Source organism: Giraffa tippelskirchi, chromosome 1 (assembly GCF_054371585.1).
Source record: "Giraffa tippelskirchi isolate mGirTip1 chromosome 1, T2T-mGirTip1v1.2.pri, whole genome shotgun sequence".
In the NCBI taxonomy this organism is placed as follows: Eukaryota; Metazoa; Chordata; class Mammalia; order Artiodactyla; family Giraffidae; genus Giraffa; species Giraffa tippelskirchi.
Window position 1 is genome coordinate 179614406 of NC_137275.1, and position 18504 is coordinate 179632909.

Sequence of the window (18504 nt, forward strand, 5' to 3'; positions counted from 1 at the left end):
GAGCCTCATGGGGTTAATGAGGAGTTAATGGGGAGAGCACTTTATAGACTGCTGGGTGCTGTGCACCTGTGGGGTTAAGACAGACTTGCCATCACGGGGTGGCTGTATGCAGAAGAGGGAGCGTGGATGCTGGATCAACATTTGAGGCTGGAGCCTGAATGCCCCTTCCTGTAGGTTAACTCTCAACGGGGCAAAACGGGGCAAAAACCTCTCTGCCCTGAGCTGGGGGCTCTACCTCCTTCCTACGTGCCCAGAGGAGTTGCACCTTGCTCTGGGAATGAAACTCGCAGGTAAGCACTTGCCCCCCTTAGAGACCCACTGCAGTATACTAAAAAAAAAAAAAAAAAAAAGGGATAAGAATATATATTAAATGACTATTTTATTTACACACCCTATTCATAAATAATTGAATCCTTTTTGACTGCACAACGATCCCTTGGAGATCTCCTAATGATTACACTGAGTGACTAGAAGTGGATTAGTGGGCTTACATCTGTGTGTGGTCGTGTTCTCCCACCAATGTGCTCGCGCGCGCGCGCGCGTACACACACACACACTGACACACACACCAGAAGGGAGGTGGGACTCCGGGGCCTTCTGGGCTCTCAAAACAACAGCACTTGGCTCCCGGCACCAGGGGGGCCCCAGTGGGAAAAACTGCGCCCGGTACACAGGTGTGAATTCCTGACGGCTGGAGAACAAAGAGCCGCGACCCCGGGAGGCGCAGCCCCCGCCCCTCGGAGCTGCTCTCCTTTGTTCATCCTGGAAGGCATCTCTTTGGATTTGCAAATATTTTAATTCACAGAAACTCGAGGAGGGGGTTGGGGGCTGGGGGCTGGGGTGGCGCGCTGGCTGTCCTTAAGTCTTTATCCAGGCCTTCTCCAGCCCCCGCGAGTGGCGACAGCATTCTAAGACATGCAGTGGTGTGCTAGTACCATACACACGACACAAACAGGACACGGCTGGCAACAGCGGCCGGGGGCCACCGGCTCCTCCACGTCTGGGCCCCGGCTTGGCGGGGCGGGGCTCACAGGGTCCGCACAGCCACGGGGTAGAGGAGGGACAAGTGCTCGGCGCCTTTGATGGGCAGCTTCCTGGTGGTGTAGTAGTGGATGACCTCTGGGACACTGTCGAACGGGGGGCTGTTCTGACCCAGGACGTATTTCTCTTTGGTTTTGGCCAGTTTCATGTGCATGAAGCCCTGGTTGCTCCTGTGAACAAAGCGCAGAGGTTGTTAGGATCCGCAGAATGAGGGAAGGCCGAGGCCGACACGCTGCTCGGGAGGAGGGAGTGGGTGGGAGGGCCAAGGGTCCCTCAGGAAAGCAGTCCCCAGAGAGCCTCTCATTTCTGCTCTGAACCAGTTTGTCATGAATTCACACTCATTACCCGAGAGCTCTCCCTCTGGCCAACCTCCTGTTGAGGTGTGGAAGACTCCTTGGTGCCTGGGACAGACAAGAAACAGCCCTGAGCTGTCCCTTTCCCAGCCAGGAATGGGGCCCAGGCCCAGCTGAAATGTGGCCTCACCTGAGAGCCTCTCAATCCTAGCAGCAGACACGGCTGCAGGAGAGTTGTCAAAACTCAAGAGATTTGAGAGACTTCCTCAGGAAAACAAGAAAACCCCCAAACTTGGCTCCTCTCCCTATTACTGATGCAGAGGAGAATTTAAGCCTTGCCTGGCAGGCACCATGCTTAAATCCCCAATGCCCTGACAAGTGGGCAGGGCAGGGGTTATCAGCCCCAGTTTACAGATGAGGAAACAGTGTGGCAGGATGACAGGTGAATTGTTTCCAAAAAACTGATGCTCTCCCTTCAATAATATGGAACTGTCAGCAGGAAGGGGCTGCCCAGCCTGAGACTACATTTCCCAGCTTCCCTTGCACCCACTGTTGTCATGTGACTAATTGTAGCCAATGGAATGTGGGGAGAATGTGTGCTCCCCAGCTTTGCCCCAACACTGGCAGTCTCCTCTCGGTGCTTCCTCTCTCTGCTCAGTAAACCCTGCCTGCCTCCTCCAAGGCCCAGCCTGAATGTCTCCTCTGCCAGGAAGTCTTCCAAGTTCCCACTGGCAGAGCTCCTTCCTTCCTCCAACTGCACCGAGGATCAGCACTCCATCAGCACTTGCCTTCCTGAACTGTAATTACTTATCCATCTTCTCGATTCCCCTGGGAGCTCAAGAGCAGGGTGCAGGCTCTGTGCCCACTGTGCTTGGCATCTGCCGAAACGGGCAGTGGGTGGGTTCCTCAGAGATCAAAGCAGAGCCCTGAGCCCGTGACATGCGGACCTCTCCCACCTCCCACTGAGGACTCTGACCACATTGGGTCACTAACCCCCAGTCAACCCACCTTTGCTCAGGCTGCCCTTTCCCTGCTCGCTCAGCACCAAGCCTGGCCTAGCCACCACACCTGTGGATGCTTGGTTCCAAAACACAGTCCAAATTTACTGTGTCACTTAGTGAGAAAGCTGGGGCTCTGACCTCCTGCGCCTTCTCCAGAGCCCATCCTTTGTGAGCAGCCCTAGGGGCCGGCTTCCAGGAGACCAAGCCCATCCCAGGTGAGGCTGAGAGCATTGTGTGGACACAGGTGTGTAGCCTGCAGCCCTTCTGAGCTTTTGTTCTCGTTTCAGCTTCTTCCACATCTCTTCCATCCAGGACTGGGTTCTCCTCCCTTACCGGTGCCTGCTCTATTAATGCATCAATTTGGACTCCAGGACCATTTTCAAATGGGCAGAGCAAGTGCTTAATGAAGTGCAGGCACTGAGTAATACATCTGCTCATAATAATGTATTTAGAGATGTCACCCTCAGCTTAAAGGAAATCGTTCGGAGAGCAATTATGTTTCAAGAGAGAATAATTCCTGTAAAGAACTGAAATTTAAATCAAGATTTTTTAAGGCTGACAATGTTCTAATTACAGAGCCTGTGGCAAGCTCTGCTCCTCAGTGAAGGGTCATTTCACTGGAGAATTGCCTCATCTGAGAAGCAGGAGGCGCACTTGCTTAAGCCAGCGCGCGCATTAAAATACGAGCAACTCCCTCTGAGCCCAAGACTCAGTCAGCTACCTGCTACCCACCTCCATGGAGAGGTGGCAAATCTGTGCTGGCCTAGAAGAGTCTGTAACTGCTTGAATACAGGGCTGAAATTGTATGGCTAATAAAACTGGGGACAGTTAAGAAGCCTTGCAGTCTTGGAGGCCATGTGCTCAGTTTTACCTGGAGAAGGGGTGGGTTGGTATGGGGGCAACAGGGCTGGAGCAGAGGTGAGTGACCTGGGTGGGTGGATGTGGCCTCGGACATGTCATGCCCTCTGCCTGGATGATATTTTGGGCTTTACAGCTGGTGCTGCAAAGCACAGGATGTGTTAGATCTCAACAACTAGCTGTGAGCTGGTCTGAACGCCAAAGCTTTCATGGCATTGCGGGTATGAGGTCGTTAGGGGAACCGATTTAGTATCTAAGGAGGTTAAAGAAAATAACTCATATGGGTTAATAGGATATTTTCACACTAGTTGTTCTGAAAACATTCAGTGAGGGAAGTGGGCAGGGATGCTGGCAACAGGACAGAGCCAGAGAAGGAAGGCCCACGAGCTGGCCCTCAGGCTGGAGTCCCTGCAGGAACGGCCCTTCCCCTTGGGCTCATGCATTGCACGCTCTGGTTCTCTGGACCTCAGGCTCTCCTTGGTCCCTACAGGACTCTGCTCTACCCACACTGGACCTACGGGAACGCTAACTGCATGGCCTCTGAGGGTGCTTCTAGGCCTAAGGTCCTAGATTCCACGTCTATGAGCATAATCTGCCCATGAGGTGAGGGCTTCCTGCAGAAAGGGATCAAGTCAGCCTCATGCCCCCTCCACTGCTGCTCTTGGCCTCCAGTCCCACTCTCACAGGGCGTTAGCCTGGATGGCTCTCAGGGGTGATGCTTCCTGGGCACTTCCTGTGAGCCAGGCCATGTGCCCAGCACTGAAGCTCCAGACGGGAGGCAGCTGACGGGGTCACGCAGCCATCAGCTGCTGCTGCTTCCCTCCCTGGGGGCCTTTCCCAGAACCCATGCTCCTGACCTCAGCCCCATGAGCTCCAGGAGAGGGCCCAACCTAGTCCCCAACACTCCCCGTGAGGCCAGCCGGGGGCGAGTGAGAGGCATCAGACCCTGAGCAGGTGACTTCTTGACTGGCAGCCTCAGTTCCCATGGCACCCACCCTGCCGGTAACAATGGATCAGAGCAGCACAAGAGCTGGCAGTGAATGGCTGTCCCGGGGACCAGGGATGGTGTGTCCTGACCAGTGGAGTCCCCAGCCATGGAAGGACCATCATACAGAGTTGGTTGGCCTCGAGAGGTGAGCAGGGCTTTCTTTCTGAGACAGTCTGTCAAACCCTGACTTAATGCAAACGTTGGGCAGAGCCTTGTCAACACACACCCAGGAGGTGTGCTGCAGTGATATATCCTGATCGGTCACAAGGTTCTCACAAGTGAGATGCCACCTAACGACAGCTGAAGATTTAAAAACAGCTGCCAGGGATGATTTTAATAACTGCCAACTCAAAGGAGGAAATCCAGCACAAGATTAAAATTCTCAGGGAGAAGGGAGGGTACATCGGATACCCAGCATGCACAGGGATGTGTGGGGCCATAGGAGCAAGTAGTAGCCTGGGGACCATGCACCCAGGGCAGGGTTCCAGGACTGGCCACCTCCCCATCATGGCTTCTGAGAAGCCATGGGTCCCCAGGGAGCTCAGACAGGCTGCCATCTCCTGCCAAGCTCCTGTGTCAGCCCTGTCTCCTTTGATAGGACATCCTGCGAGAGCTAAGTCACAATTAGGGGTGTCTCCAGTGGGTGACCTGTCTAATGAGTTTTGTAAGGCTGGTGGAGGCTGATGGAGGCTGGGGCTGTCAGGGCGTTCAGATCGCTCATTACCATCACAAAAAGCACCTCCTCGTAACCGGGATTATCAAACGTGCCTGGCGAGTCAGGCCTAATAACAGGCCCCACCTCGTCTCATAATCACGGGCTTTAATAAAACATCACTCAGCCCACAGCTGCCGGCCCAGGCAGGGTGCGAGGCCTCACCTCAAGCTTTTAGCCCTAATTGCTTGATGCATATTTCATGAAGAATCTTGGGTAATAGTTATGTTAAATCGCTTCTTTTCATGATGAAATGACTTAAAAAATACTTGATATAATATTTATGTGGGAGAAGTCGAGGAAATTGTCCTTTGGGATTAGTGTGTAGGACCTGGTTACAGGAATCCATGCTCAGAGGTGTGAGCTCAGGTTTACCTCTTTTGAAAGGTGGTTGGGGAGCTGCTCTCTTCATGGAGATGCCCCAGCACATTGTCCCTCAGCTCAAGACCATCCAGGGGTGTCCTTGGGACCCTGCAGAATAAAGGCTCACCCCACCATGCACCAAGCTACTACCACATGCTATCTCATTTAAGCCTGTGGCAAGGCTGACACTTTGCTTGGTGTAACTACTGTTGTTGACAGATGGGGAAACCAAGGCTGAAGGAGGCTGTGTGCCTCCATGGGCACCTTGGGGCCCACATGACAGGTGCTTCCTGCAGCAATGCTGCCTCTGCAAGCAAATGGCTCTGATTCAGCACATCTGCTCTTTGACCTCCATGGAGATGTCTACGGAGAAGACACTTTTCCTCCTCATCACACCTGTGAGCAAGCCTCTCCAGAAACACTCATGAGTGTCCGCAAAGAAGCATGCTCCAAGGAGAGCCGTGGGGCTGCTGTGGGAGAAACCACCCAGATCTCCAGTGATGGGGGCCTTCAGGAGAAAGGCACTGGGGTGACATCTCCTGAGGGCTTTCCGCAGGCAGGCTGGCCCTGCACAAGCTATGAACTTCCCGCTTGGGGCCTGGGAGCCTGGCAGAACAAATGTGCGCAACGTGATCGCCACTGCTGCCCTTGGTCGGTGACTGGACCAACCTGTGGCTTCACAAAGAAGCTGGGAGGGCTGACATTATCTGCAAGAAGATCAAGGGCCAGAGGGAGAAGCAACCTGCCTGAACTGCAGTGAGAGGATACCAGGGCTTTCTGAGTCCTTATAGCCACGTGGTGGGGTTCTCCAACTGTGCCATGCATGGGGTGAGGGGCACAAAGGCCCCTTCCAGCTGAGACGTTCTAGGGGTCGAGGGAGCTGGGGGAAGGGGTTTACGAGGTCACATGCATTCTGAAATTGCCTTCAGGGGGACAAGCCAAAGACACCTGCACCAAGTTATACAGAACAAACATCTAAATGTGAACACCGCTGAGCCAAATGAGTTGATTTACAACCAAATAATCAGACTTTCAATAAATGCATTGGCAGCGACTAGCCTCCCCAAGAAGCCCAGGCATTTCTCAAGCTCTAAGTTGGCGGCTCAGGGTGAGATCTTCAGTAAATCACGATGAAAAGCCATCTCCAGGGGGAAGGAGAGCCGGCCGATGCCTTTGGCAGCAAGGGTTGTTTTGTGCCGTACAATGCAGCAAGTGGGTCAGAACGAACCCATCGGGGGCAATTTTCTCAGGAGTAGACTAACAGAGTGTCAGACAGTAGGATTGCAATGATCCAGACAGCTGAGGAAGTGAGCCTCCCATCGCTGGAGGAGTGTGACTGGGATGGTAACGATGCTTGGATGATTTTTGTAATTCCTCTGGTTTGGTGTCCCTACATAGGCTTCAGCAAGAGCACATGAAAACTACAAGGGGAGATGTGGATGCAGAGCAAAGAGTGACATGTGAAATGTTTCAGAGCTTTAGGAAGAGGAAAGAGGACTTTTCTAGGGACACGAAGACCCTTTTGTGTTTGAAGCACATGGGGCTGATGGTGATGGCTGGACTGAAGTCAGATGCCTGACTGATCCCATTTATGTCATTGGCTGGGCAGGTCCCCTCTCCCTGGGCCTCAGCATTCTTGGCTGGAAAAGATAGAGGGGGTTCCTCCAGCGCTGAAGTTCTCAAGCCAGTGAGAGACATCACAGGGGCATGGGGAGCTGCACCAGCATTGCCAGTAGGACTGGTATACTCACACAGGTATAGCGAATTTCTGGGCTTGGGGACAGCACAGTGGCAAAAGCAGGCTTCTTAACATCTGTGCCAATGGGATGGACAGAAAGCATTCAGGCCTGGGGGGTGGGGTGGGGGTGTCTCCTTCTACAGGACAAGCCCCTCTCTACCCATACTCTCCTTGGGCACTGGTTGTCAATGGGGCAAGTCTACCTCCTTCCTGGGGGCACTTGACAATGTCTGGAGACAGGGGAGCCACTGGCATCTCTAGGTGGAGGTCAAGGATGCTGCAGAGGACAGATCCACAGCATAGAATAACCCAGCCCAAACTTCAACAGCGGCAACTCACGGGTCACCAGTGCCTCAAACCCTTCATCTGTGAAGTGGGGCTAACAAGAATAGATGTGAGGGAGAAGCGAGAATGTGTATGTGAAGGAAGCAAGAACACCTGATAAAGGTTAGTTGTCCGGCTCCTCATTCAAGGGCTGAAGACATGGCACAGAATTTGCCAAAGGGATGCAGAGGTTCCAGGTTTCCAAGGACCAACCCTCCACTGTCACTCCAAGCAGCAGGTGCAGGGGGAACACAGAGCACCTGAAGGCAGGTCCAGAACAGGGGTCGGGCAGATGCTGGGCAAAGGCAGTTGTTGAGGCAAGCGCCAGCTGCCACGGAGAGGACTTGGAGGGGCACAGTGGTTTTCATAGGCAAAAGGGGAGCTGGAAACCTGAGGCTGAGCGGGAGAGGAGGGGAGCACTCCGGGGTGAGGAAGGTCAGACGAGGGCAAAGGGATCACTGCCTGCGGATCCAGAGGGACCCAGACCTGGGCTGAGTCTCCCAGGTCTGAGAGTCTCCCAGACTGCCACTTCTGAGCTGTGCCTCTCTCGGAACCTCAGTTTCCTCATTGGAGCTTTCACTGCCCACCCGTAAGGACTGTCCTGAGGTCCCAACTGGGTGCGGCATGAGCAAGTTTGGCAGGTGCTAAGGCCTGGGGTTCTGGCATGGCTTCGTTTCACCCACACGCCGCAGGAACCTTCGTAGAAGGTGCTGCCCAGGCTGAGCACTAAGCGTGCCTCCCCTTCTGCCTGGTCTGCCGTTCATGGCCAAGTTGGTGGCAGGCCCACCTCCAGCGGGGCAGCCTGCCTGGCTGAAGGGGGAGGCCCGGGTTCTGGCCCCAGCTCTGTCACCAGATGACAACGGGCATGGTGTTTACATCCCCAAGATCAATTTTCCCAAACATCGAGTGGTATTTCTCAACACTCTCAAAAGCACATTGTTACACACCGGGGTCCACGTGAAAACAGAGTGGGAATGATGAGGAAAGAGCCTTCTCTGCTTAGAAGTTTCCCTGACCTTATTTTACAGATGACATGAGACCCAGAAAGGGGTGGAGGTTTGCTCCTATTCTCCAGTGAACCCAATATGACCCCCACCTTGTGCCATAGCCATAGGGTAGTACCCATAGCCTCTGTATGCTCTGAGAAGGCAGTGATGCTGTACAAGGTGGAGGGTGGAGGTGGGCATGCAGGGAGGGGGAAGGAGACAGCAATCCACCTATACCCCAGTTCTCATCTTTGTCCTTAAAGCATGGCACTTACCCTCATTATCCCAAGGACCCATCTCCTTTCCTGGTGGGGCTTTCCTCACTAACTGAACAACTGATTCATTAGCACAGCAAAGAAGGGGACTCACCCACAAAGCACCTGATCCAACTCACAGTTTTACTTAAAAAAAACAAAAACAAGTAAAGAAGGAAAATCCAGAAGGGTCTTTAAAAACTGCAAACTAAAACAGATTTATTTGCTCAGCAGCCCTGCCTCTAACCTGAGGATCCATTCTTCCTCCCTGGAATTTCAAAGGCACACACTTGACTCTAAGCCAAAGTGGCCCTGGCCAAAGGCCTTTTGTAAATCATGTGAAAGACAGTGACCGGTGGTTTTCAGTGGAAAAGCTCCCAACAAGCCTTGGGGATCTGGGCCACAGTCTCTTCATCTGTGAAATGGGGAGATCTTTATGGTGTTCCCTAAACTCCCTGAAAGCAAGGGAAAAGAGCCCTGAACAGGAAGTCGAGACCTGGTCCCACCCCTGGCTCTTGCCCTCTTGGGCCTTGATTTTCCCATCTACACAACAAAGGGAGAGGACGAGGTGACCACTGAGGTCCCACAAACTTCTAAACCTTTGAAACTTAGCACATAGAAGATGCTCACACCATGCGATCAGGAAAGAATGACTTCAGATATTAAACAAAACGATTGACCTTCACTGCAGATGCCCCAGAGTTCCGGGGCTAGAAGAGAAGTGCGGGTTTCTCAAACACAGAGTTTCTTCAAATGTGCCCCGGAATGCCTACATCAAGGTCCCCGGGGATTTGCTAAGCCTGTGGCTTCCTGGGCTTCTCTGGAACTAGGATCAGCCTTTAACATACTCTTCAAGAGATTCTGATGCACACTCAAGTTTGAGAACCACCATTCTAGTTCTTATCTGGTGATGCAAAGTCCACATTCACATCTCATGTCCAGCATTTTCTTTTTGCTCACCCACAGCACTGGGCAGCTCACTAAGCCTTACAGGGACAACCTTTTGCAACCTTTGATGGCTCTCCCCATGCAAAAGTCCTATGTTCTGAGCTGAACTGTGACTTAGCACAGTCCTGCAGGCCACAGCTGCTCCACCTGCCCTGGGAAGGCCCACCTGAGGAGCGGGGTACAGAGCAGGTACAGACCTGAGGCAGCTCCCCTCTCCAGCTGTCCTCAGAGGGCAGAAGCTCCTATCCTTCCCATCCTGGTACCCCCTGCTGCTCACAATCTCTCATATGCTGGGGGCTGCAATTGGACAGTGTCTCCCGTGGGTCTATCCCACTTGGCCATTAGTCCGGCTGTCTGGACATGACTCCCAATCACATGTACACCCCAAGCCTTCGCTGAACTCCTTTCTAGTGTCTGCTGACCTCCAGAGTCCACTCTGTCTTCCTCCTTCTCCTGATCCCAAAGGACAGGATCTTATTGGCTTGAGAGTGTCAGTGGGTCAGACAACATGTGCCCCTGGACCCAAACCAAAAAGGGCACCAGCCCAAGAACATGAAGAAGCAAAAGCCCACTGGCTGTGGCCACAACTTGGAAGGTTTGCAAATGTAATTTTGAAAGGTCACTGTCAGCCCTTCGTAATTTGGGCTCTGGAGGGCAAATCCTCTCATGTTGGGCATCCATTCTGGCAGCTTCTTGACAACCTCCATCCACAGGGTAGAGCGTTCTCTCAAAATTAAATCGCTGGCTCTTTGCTCCCTAATGAAATTGATTTCTGCCTTGATACACAACAAAGCTTTCATTTTATTATTTGGCTAGGGTTTGACCACATTAATTACAGTTTTTTTTCAGCATGGCTGCAAGTAATTGAGTTCCAAAAAGTTACTGACTATTGGAACTGATGGCTTTTTAAAAAAGCATAACTACCACAGAAGTGAAACGGTCAACTCTCATTTTGTCACAGAAGATTTCTGGGGGGTAAGATTGGAACAATTCAGGACAGGAAGAAGCATTTTTCTGGTTTGAAAATCTGAACTCAAAATGGGATTATGCTCACATTTAGAGACTGTTTTTGAAATGTGGGTGTGCCCAGCACATACTACCTCATGCATTTGCCGCCTCAGTGATTTGATCATCACTTGTGTCATAACTCATAAACTGCCCCAAGTTTTTAATCATTGTTATTGGCACAAGTCTACCTGCCTTAGAGGATACGCTGTGGAAGCCTCTTCAAATTAGTTTCTAACACGAGGTACCAGGGACAGCTAAGTGCCTACCTGGCACTGTGTAAATGTATTTTCCCCCGGGAGGCTGTGTTCAGCCAGGGTGGGCTATACACCTTAGTGTCAGGTGGAAACGATGGGCACACAACTACTCTGAGCAAGTTGGGGGGTGGGAAAGAATTGTGGAAGAGAGAAAGGGCCAGAAATGCAGAAAGCTGTGGGGAGAGAGAAAGAGAGCTGACCAGGACTTCGAGTTTATAAGGCACATCTTTGTCCACCTGGGCCAAATGTTTAGTCACTTTGGCCAAGGGGGGCTGACATGGAGGGGACAATTGAAAACTCAAGTTGGCCCCATAGGGAGAGGGGACACTGCAGAGACCTCTCCTCTAACGCCAAACCTAATTGTCCTTCTGCCTTGCTGTTACTTCCCAATACATTATTATCCTTCTAGGCCGTGCTCAAACGCCACCTCTTCCAGGAAGCCTTCCAAGATGCCACCAGTCAGACTCACTTTCTTCTTCCCTTATTTATTCCCTGCCACACTTCCCTCCACCACAGCCCTCACCTATTCTTGTCCCTCTGTCCCCCTATCCAGCTGGAGGCCTGGTGCCCAGAAGGAATGCAGCAGTGACACCTAGGCTGCTGACCTGTCACCTCTGCCCTGAAAGTCTGTGCTGAGAATGTGATAGGCTGATCTCCAAGCCGCCTGGAACCGTGAGCAGCTTGTGGATTTTCAAAAGGAAAATAGCAAAAAAAAAAAAAAAGTTCTAATTAAAGCATTTCTAATAAGCCAGCTTTGCCAAAACCAATTGTTTCTTATATTCCTCCTGGGTGAAGCAATCTCTTTTTAAAAAAGGCATTAAAAGTGGCAGAAAGCACCCTTGGCTAGAAGGAGGTTGGCGGCTGCTCACTGTGGGCGGGTGGGGTGCGCCCAGAAAAGGACAGGTTTGAGGCACAAAATGTGTGCATGTGTGAGTGTGACACACACTCAGACACAGAAAAACATCATTTTTATAGCTTTAGAATCTGAACTGTGGGAGCAAAGACGAGAGCTATAAAATCTGACATCCAATTTTATAAATCTGCCGCAAATACCAAGAACGTTTATGGAGAAAATGAGAGAAGAAAATATAGTGCTACAGGGCTTCAGAAGGGTAATAACCCTGAGGGAGTCGAGACATCTGGGGTCCGCCAGCAACTCGCTGCGGGACCTTGGGAAGGTCCTTTTCCCTTCCTGTGCCTGTTTCTCTCATCTGAAAGCCAGGGTCTTGACCTGGATGATTCAAGACTCTTCTGGTTGCGAGGGCTTGAGGGTGTGGGGAACAGGAAACCTGGAGATTTTACTGAATGAAGCCGGGTGCTTCAAGCCCCACCAAATGCCTCAAGGAGGGGGCTGGATATATTTCCTCTGGGGAACATCCAGTTATTTACCTAGCTATTAGCAAAATAAGACCCCCAATACTTTCCTGGGGAAGGCACAAGTCTCTGTAAATAACCCCACCTGCATTTATACAGCACTCGGGGTTTACAAAGAGATCTCCCTCCCACTGTGTCCCTGAACCTCGGGGGTGAGGCGGAGAGACGTGAAATAATTCACTGGGTGACCCCACAGCCGGTGGAAGCAGAGGGATTCAGGCCCTGGTCCTCTGGCCCCTGACTGCGTCCTCCATGTTTCTGTCCCTTCTCTGATGGCAGGTACGAGGTCTGTGTCTGTCACCACGGCCTGGGCCTGCAGTACCCACATGCCCTCCCAAGTTCCCAAACAAGCCATTCCCAGATGGCTTTTGCAAAAATATTGTTAAATAAATCCTATTAACAAGATGTTAGAAATGTGACTGGAAAGAAATGTTTTTCACATGTGGAGAGACCAGTGCCTCAGAAAGGAAGCTGTCCCAGGGCACGAGAGGCTTCCTGGCGATGGATGGGCAGTTGGAACCGCCCCCCCAACCCCGCTCCCCTACTGCCACCCGGCAGGCGAGCCACACAGGCAGATTTATGTGGGCTGATACAAGATAATTAAAAACCAGCTGGAAATGTAATCGGGGTGGCTCAGACGCTGGAGAGGACTAGGGAGCTCTCGGGGGAGTAAAGGGCAATGCTGTGTGCCTGGCTGGGAGGGGAGACACGGCAGGTCAGGAAGGGAAACCCCAGCCCATCAGCAGGCACCTTGGGCGCTGCCAGGCCGGCAGGTGCTCTGGACAACAGGCTGGCAGTGTGAGTGAAGGCACCTCTTGCCTCTGGGTTTGGGGCAGCGATCGGGGCAGGGATGAAAACTCGTCCTGAGTTAGGATGAGTTTCCTGGGTTTTTCAAAACTGATAGTTCCAGGTCTGTGTTGCAGCTGGTGGAGCCAGTACTCACCCGGCCGTTCAGAAATCGGAACGAGGCCCCAGGCTCCTTGCTCTTTCTCATCCTCTTCGGTTCTACCAATACACGACCTCTGTTTACTCCCACTGCCGGAGTCCTTCACTGAACTGTTGCAGCCTCCTCAGCAGCCAGCCCTCCACCCCGACCTGCCTTCCAGATTCAGCCATCGTCAGATGGGGCTTCTGAAAACCTCTTTCTCTAAAGTTCACTGTTTTCATTTCATCTCCTGCACAGAACATTTGAGGAGCCTCTTGTTTTGCTTACAGCAGTAGCTCCTAATTGCACCATTTCCTTTAAACCTTTTAGAGAAGGCGAAAACATGCTGTCCACTAATTGAGCAGAAAGTTCATTTTCCCTCCATCAGCCCTGAAAGGATGTGAAACCCTCCGTGTAGTAAGAGCAAAGACGCAGACACCCCCTTCCCCTGCTCGCCCTTTGTCTCAGGCTGACGCAAATGCTGCCAAAACACAGGGCCTGGCTGAGAAGCTAGGAGGCAAACAAGCTTCTTCCTCTCTCTGGCCTTAGTTCTGCATGCCTGTTGAGGTGGTCATCATCTTCAGGAGCTGATGAGGAACTGGCAGATCAGAGAGGTTAAGTGACTTACTCAAGGTCACACAGTCATCAAGAGGGCAGCCTGGATTTAACATGAGCTCTGTGATTGTCTCAGTCATGGCAATGCAAGATTTTCTCAAGTGGCAGCCTGCATGAACTCTAAGATCCTATCACCATAAAGGGGAGTCGATGTGGGCATGGACAGTCAGGCAATTCTCAAGGTACTGAACCACACCAAGCTCTTTTCTCAATAACCCATGGCTGTAACAAAGTCTGTGACAAAGACAGTGAGCTACCACTAACTTACTGCCTGCTGGGCACAGGCCAAGCACTTCACATATATCATCTCTTCATGAATACCTCTGTAAAACCCATTTTATAGATGAGGAAACCGAGGCTCAGAGATGTTAAGTCCCTTTGTCCAAGACCATCCTGCTAGTAAGTGGCAGAGCTGGGGTTCAAAAGCCCATGCCAGACTGATCCAGAGCACATGTCTTCTGCTACACTGAGCTGCCTCTATTCTGGGTAGATGGGGGAGGATGTAAGTGATTGGATCTACTGAAAACTGGGTTGGAAAGTAGGCAGCTTCCCTCCTCCTGGTCTGTTGTTTCCTCAGCATGGGCAGCTCCTTACCCTGCCCATCCCCAACTGTCTCAACCCTACTCATTCCCCAAGGCCCAGGTCAAACCCCATCCTCTCCTGCCATCACTGTCTGCCTGGAATCAGCCAGCTACCTCTGTGCCAGTCTGCCTGACCCCCGCCTCTCTTTCTTTGGTATCCCCCTTCCTCCAGCCCTCATACCCACCTGGCAGCTCAGAGAGGTACAGAGTAAGGGGGTCATAGGGGCAAACAGCCAGGAAACTAGGGCCCCGGTCATCAGAGCTGGGCAGTGCCCCAGGCGGTACACACCCACCTTCCTTGAAGCCCTCAGGGGCAGGCTAGGGAGGAGGGCAAGTGGTGACAGAGTCCCACATTCTGGGGCAGGAGGTCATGCTGGGCAGGGAAGCCCACAATGGCTGGGAAGCCTCCACTGTGGTCTTGGAGACCACCCTGGGGGGTGAGACCACCCTGGGGGCTCACCCATGGGAGCAGACACCATGGAGCTAAGAGGACGAAGCCTTAGACGTCCACCCAACAAGGGGTGCTCAGACGGCAGAAGGAAGTGAAGTCCGTGCTCCCTCCAATGATTGAAGGGCGAGCAGTCTTTCCGCGTCCCCCCACTTCTCCCCACCCCACAAACTGTTATTATTTCTTGCTCCTGGCTGTCAGCAGCAACAAACTAAGATTAATCACTCGCCCGCCTGCCTAGACCCAGACATGCCTACTGTTTGAAAACTCTCTCCTTTACCATATAAATCAATGAGGGGAGAGAAGAAAGAAAAACAACCCTAACAGAAATGTGCCCCCAGCGCCCCTGGAACACAGCCCATCATCTCCTCTGGCCCCGTCACACGCACCACCCTCCAGGGGAGCATCTGTTGGGTGAAGACTGGCTGCCCAGCGGTCAGCACAACCTCCCAGCTCCAGACGGGAACCTGAAGGGCCTCATTTGGCAATCAGACCAGGAGGCATTTTCTTGATAAATTGTCCCGCCCCCTTCTCCCCACCTGAAGGAGGAGGTGGGGCCTTCCCACTGTCCTTAGGATGAAGCAGAAAGAGAAGCTTGTCCTGACCGTGAAGACCTTGACCTGGAAGCAAATTTATGAATCAAACGCTGGACCCTCTTTCTATGGGCACTGGGGGTGGGGACAAAGTCACCGGCGCAAGTCATCCAGAGGAAGCTACAGCCCAGAACACCCCCAGGGTGTGTGACCCGGTGCAGCTTTGTCCACCATGCTGGCTCCGTGGCAACTTCTAAAGGCTCTGGGAAAGCTGGGAGGAGTGGAGACTGGCATATACTGGGTACTTGCTGTGGGCTGGACCTGTTGGGCTGTGTTAATTTTTATAAGAACTTCATGAGTGGCCTACACAGCTTTCCAAGTGATGATCAGGGAGGTAAATTCATGTGGCTAGAACCACACAGCAGTTAAGAGTGGAGCAAGGACTCGAACCCATGTATCACTGGTTGCAGAGCCCATGCTTTTCACTCTACATCTTTACTTTTTTAAAAAAACAAATTTTGGCTACACTATGCAGCATGTGGGATCTTAGTTTCCCGACCAGGGATTGAACCTGAGCCCCCTGCATTGGAAGTGCAGAATCTTAACCATTGAACTGCTAGGGAAATCCCTCCCTCTACATCTTTAAGTGATCTCCCCCAGGGCTCCCGCCCACTTCTTGGACTGTGCTAGCTTTGGTGGCATGTCTGTGGACATGTGAGGGCACAGGGAGGCAGAGTGATGCTCCACTCGACACCAGGTTCGTGAATGGTTCTAGAGCACAGCTCTGGGGACATGACTGCGACCCTGCTCAAAACCCTCAGGAAAGCTTCCTGATGTATAGGATAGCGCCCCAATTCCTCAGCTGGATGACCAGTGCCGCCTTTCTCCTTGGCTCCTGCCAATGTTACCTGTTATTCTTACACAAGCTCAGCATTTTCCTGTCTCTGTGCCATCTTCTCTGCCTGGCTATCCTCTCTGCCCTGTCCACAGTCTAAGACCTGCCCAGCCTTCCAACACTCCCTCTTCTGGTTCCTTCCCTCTTTCACAGACGTAAGCACTTTCTACCTCGAAAAGTGAAAAAGTGAAAGTGTTAGTCGCTCAGTCGTGTCTGACTCTTTGCAACCTTATGGACTGTAGCCTGCCAGGCTCCTCTGCCCATGAATTCTCCAGGCAAGAATACTGGAGTGGGTAGCCATTCCCTTCTCCAGGGGGTCTTCCCGACCCAGGGATTGAACCCAGGTCTCCTACAATGTAGGAGCCACCAGAGAAGCCCACTTTCTGCCTTAGGTAGCCTTAAATATGTTCTGTGAGTATTTGAGTTACCGGTGTAAATACCACTTCTTCCCCACTTGGGCTATGAACTCCTGGAGACTGCTGCTGCTAAGTGTCGCCAGTCGTGTCCGACTCTGTGCGACCCCACAGACGGCAGCCCTGGAGACTGGAACCCAGTAATTGACAAGAAACTGAAGGGACAGAGTTTATGGGCTGAGGAAGACTCTTGAGAGATCTGGGCTGAGTTGCAATCTGATGGAAAGGTCAGAAATGTCTCTTGAGGTCAGAATCTGGGCCACATTTGCAAGGTTGTTGCACAGTTTGCCTGTGGGGATTTGAAAGCTGAAGGCACCTTTTGAGGCCTCCCTGGGGCTGTGTACCCTACTGGGGATGGCAGCTCAGGGTCTAAAGAGAGCTGGGCTGGGGCCAGGTCAAAGCAGCAGGGGCATCTCCACTGAGGCCAGGAGGCTCACTCTGTCTGTCCCCTTCCCAAGCATATGAGGAGGCCCTGGTGCTCTCCCTGCCTCCCAGCTGTAAACCCTCCAGTCTTTGAAGTTGTTTCCCTCATCTTGTCTAGATTCCTTTGCAAAAACTCATGAAACTAGAACTTGCAAAGAGTCATTCATAGTCCAAAGTGCCTAAAGAACCCTTTTAATGAGTTTTTTTTTTAAATCCCTTTCTCCCACTGCTTGCCTTTCCAGACAGGAAACTGTGTAAGAGGGTGATGTTTTCTTGCCAACTTCTAAGAGCTCAACCTTTTGCTTTCCTGAGGCTAGAGTGAGTGTACCAAGGGTCAATGGTGTGTTCTGGCGGCCAATGGCCCAATGCCCTACTGGGTCAGGCTGGAGATGGGAAGACGGAGAGTTCTGCAGGAGGGGTTGAGGACAGTGTTGAAAAGTGACGAGGCAGGACCTCTGGGAGACTGCTTCATGGTGGGGGCGGCTGCCATGGAGGGATGTGAGAAACTAGGAAGCAGGCACCGTCTTGGATTACCATGGGTGCAGGGATAAGTTTTTGGTGAAGGGGCAGGTGGGTAGCTGCTTGGCCTGGTCCAGGGATCTGGCTGGTCCCCACAGTGGGACGCAGACACCATCTCTGTTGTCTGTGTGGTCACTTGCACCTGGGTAGCCGGGTCAGCCGTGAGTCCCCTCTGGGTCTTGGCCTCCCTGGCCACAAAGCCAAGGGACTGGACCAGCTGGCCATCTAAGGCCACTAGAGGTGCGGAACTGATGACGAGGACGGTGATGTCTGCCCTGACCACGCTATGGGGCTGTCCCGACATCAGCGTGCAGGTTTTCTACATTGTGAAGTACTGCGAGTACTCAGGGTGGAAGTGGGGTTTAAGCATCCAGATGGATGCCTGAGGGTGGCCCCATCACTAAGAATTGAGTCTCAGCTCCTCTGTGGGGCTTGAGCCCTGCCTAGGCTCTTCTGCATCTCCAGGGCTTTGCCTGGCATGTCCTCTCCACCTGAGATGCCCACCAACTGTCCCTTCCTAGGGAATACCTACCCTCTCCTTAAGGTTAAATGTACCTCTGCCCTGTGGCTTCTCCAGACCCTCTCACCCTCATGCCAGCTCTGGCCCCCAAGCCCTCTGCAAGCCCAGACTGGGAGCTCTGCTGCCTGGGCCAGACTGTCCTCACCTCTGCTCCCCTCCTCTGCCCAGTCTCATGCCTGGTACCCAGGGCTCTGATAAATATCTGCCAAGGGACGGATGGATGAGCCCTGTCCTCTGGGGTAGAGGGGTGGAGAGCCCTGTCCCCTGGGGCCACACTCCCGCAAACTCTCTCTCTTCCCCAGAACACCCTTGCAGCAGGGCCCAAGGCTCATATGATAACATAGCTAGAATTCCAATGTCAATATGCACTGCAATCCTGATAATGCCACTCCCCACCCCGCCCCTGCCAGGCAGCCTTCGGCGTCATAGAGACCCCAAACCTCCATGGTGGCTAGCAAAGCTGGCACCTGCCCCAAGCAGCTGGGACATT

General features: G+C 52.6%; 1 protein-coding gene across 4 annotated transcripts in view; it reads right to left on the reverse strand.

Annotated features, from left to right (window-relative positions):
• Positions 1–364: 364 nt before the first annotated feature.
• The window catches only part of SHB (SH2 domain containing adaptor protein B), a 132579-nt gene continuing 114439 nt past the window's right edge, over positions 365–18504 (reverse strand). For 2 of the 4 annotated variants that reach the window (XM_081510908.1, XM_081510900.1), the window contains exons 6-7: positions 13086–13147; positions 365–1211 (exon numbers count right to left, since the gene is read on the reverse strand). In XM_081510908.1, the coding sequence (XP_081367034.1) occupies positions 1186–1211; positions 13086–13147 (88 nt within the window). In that variant the 3' untranslated portion in view covers positions 365–1185. The remainder of the gene's footprint in view (positions 1212–13085; positions 13148–18504) is intronic. The other 2 variants (XM_081510893.1, XM_081510882.1) reach the window with 1 other exon arrangement.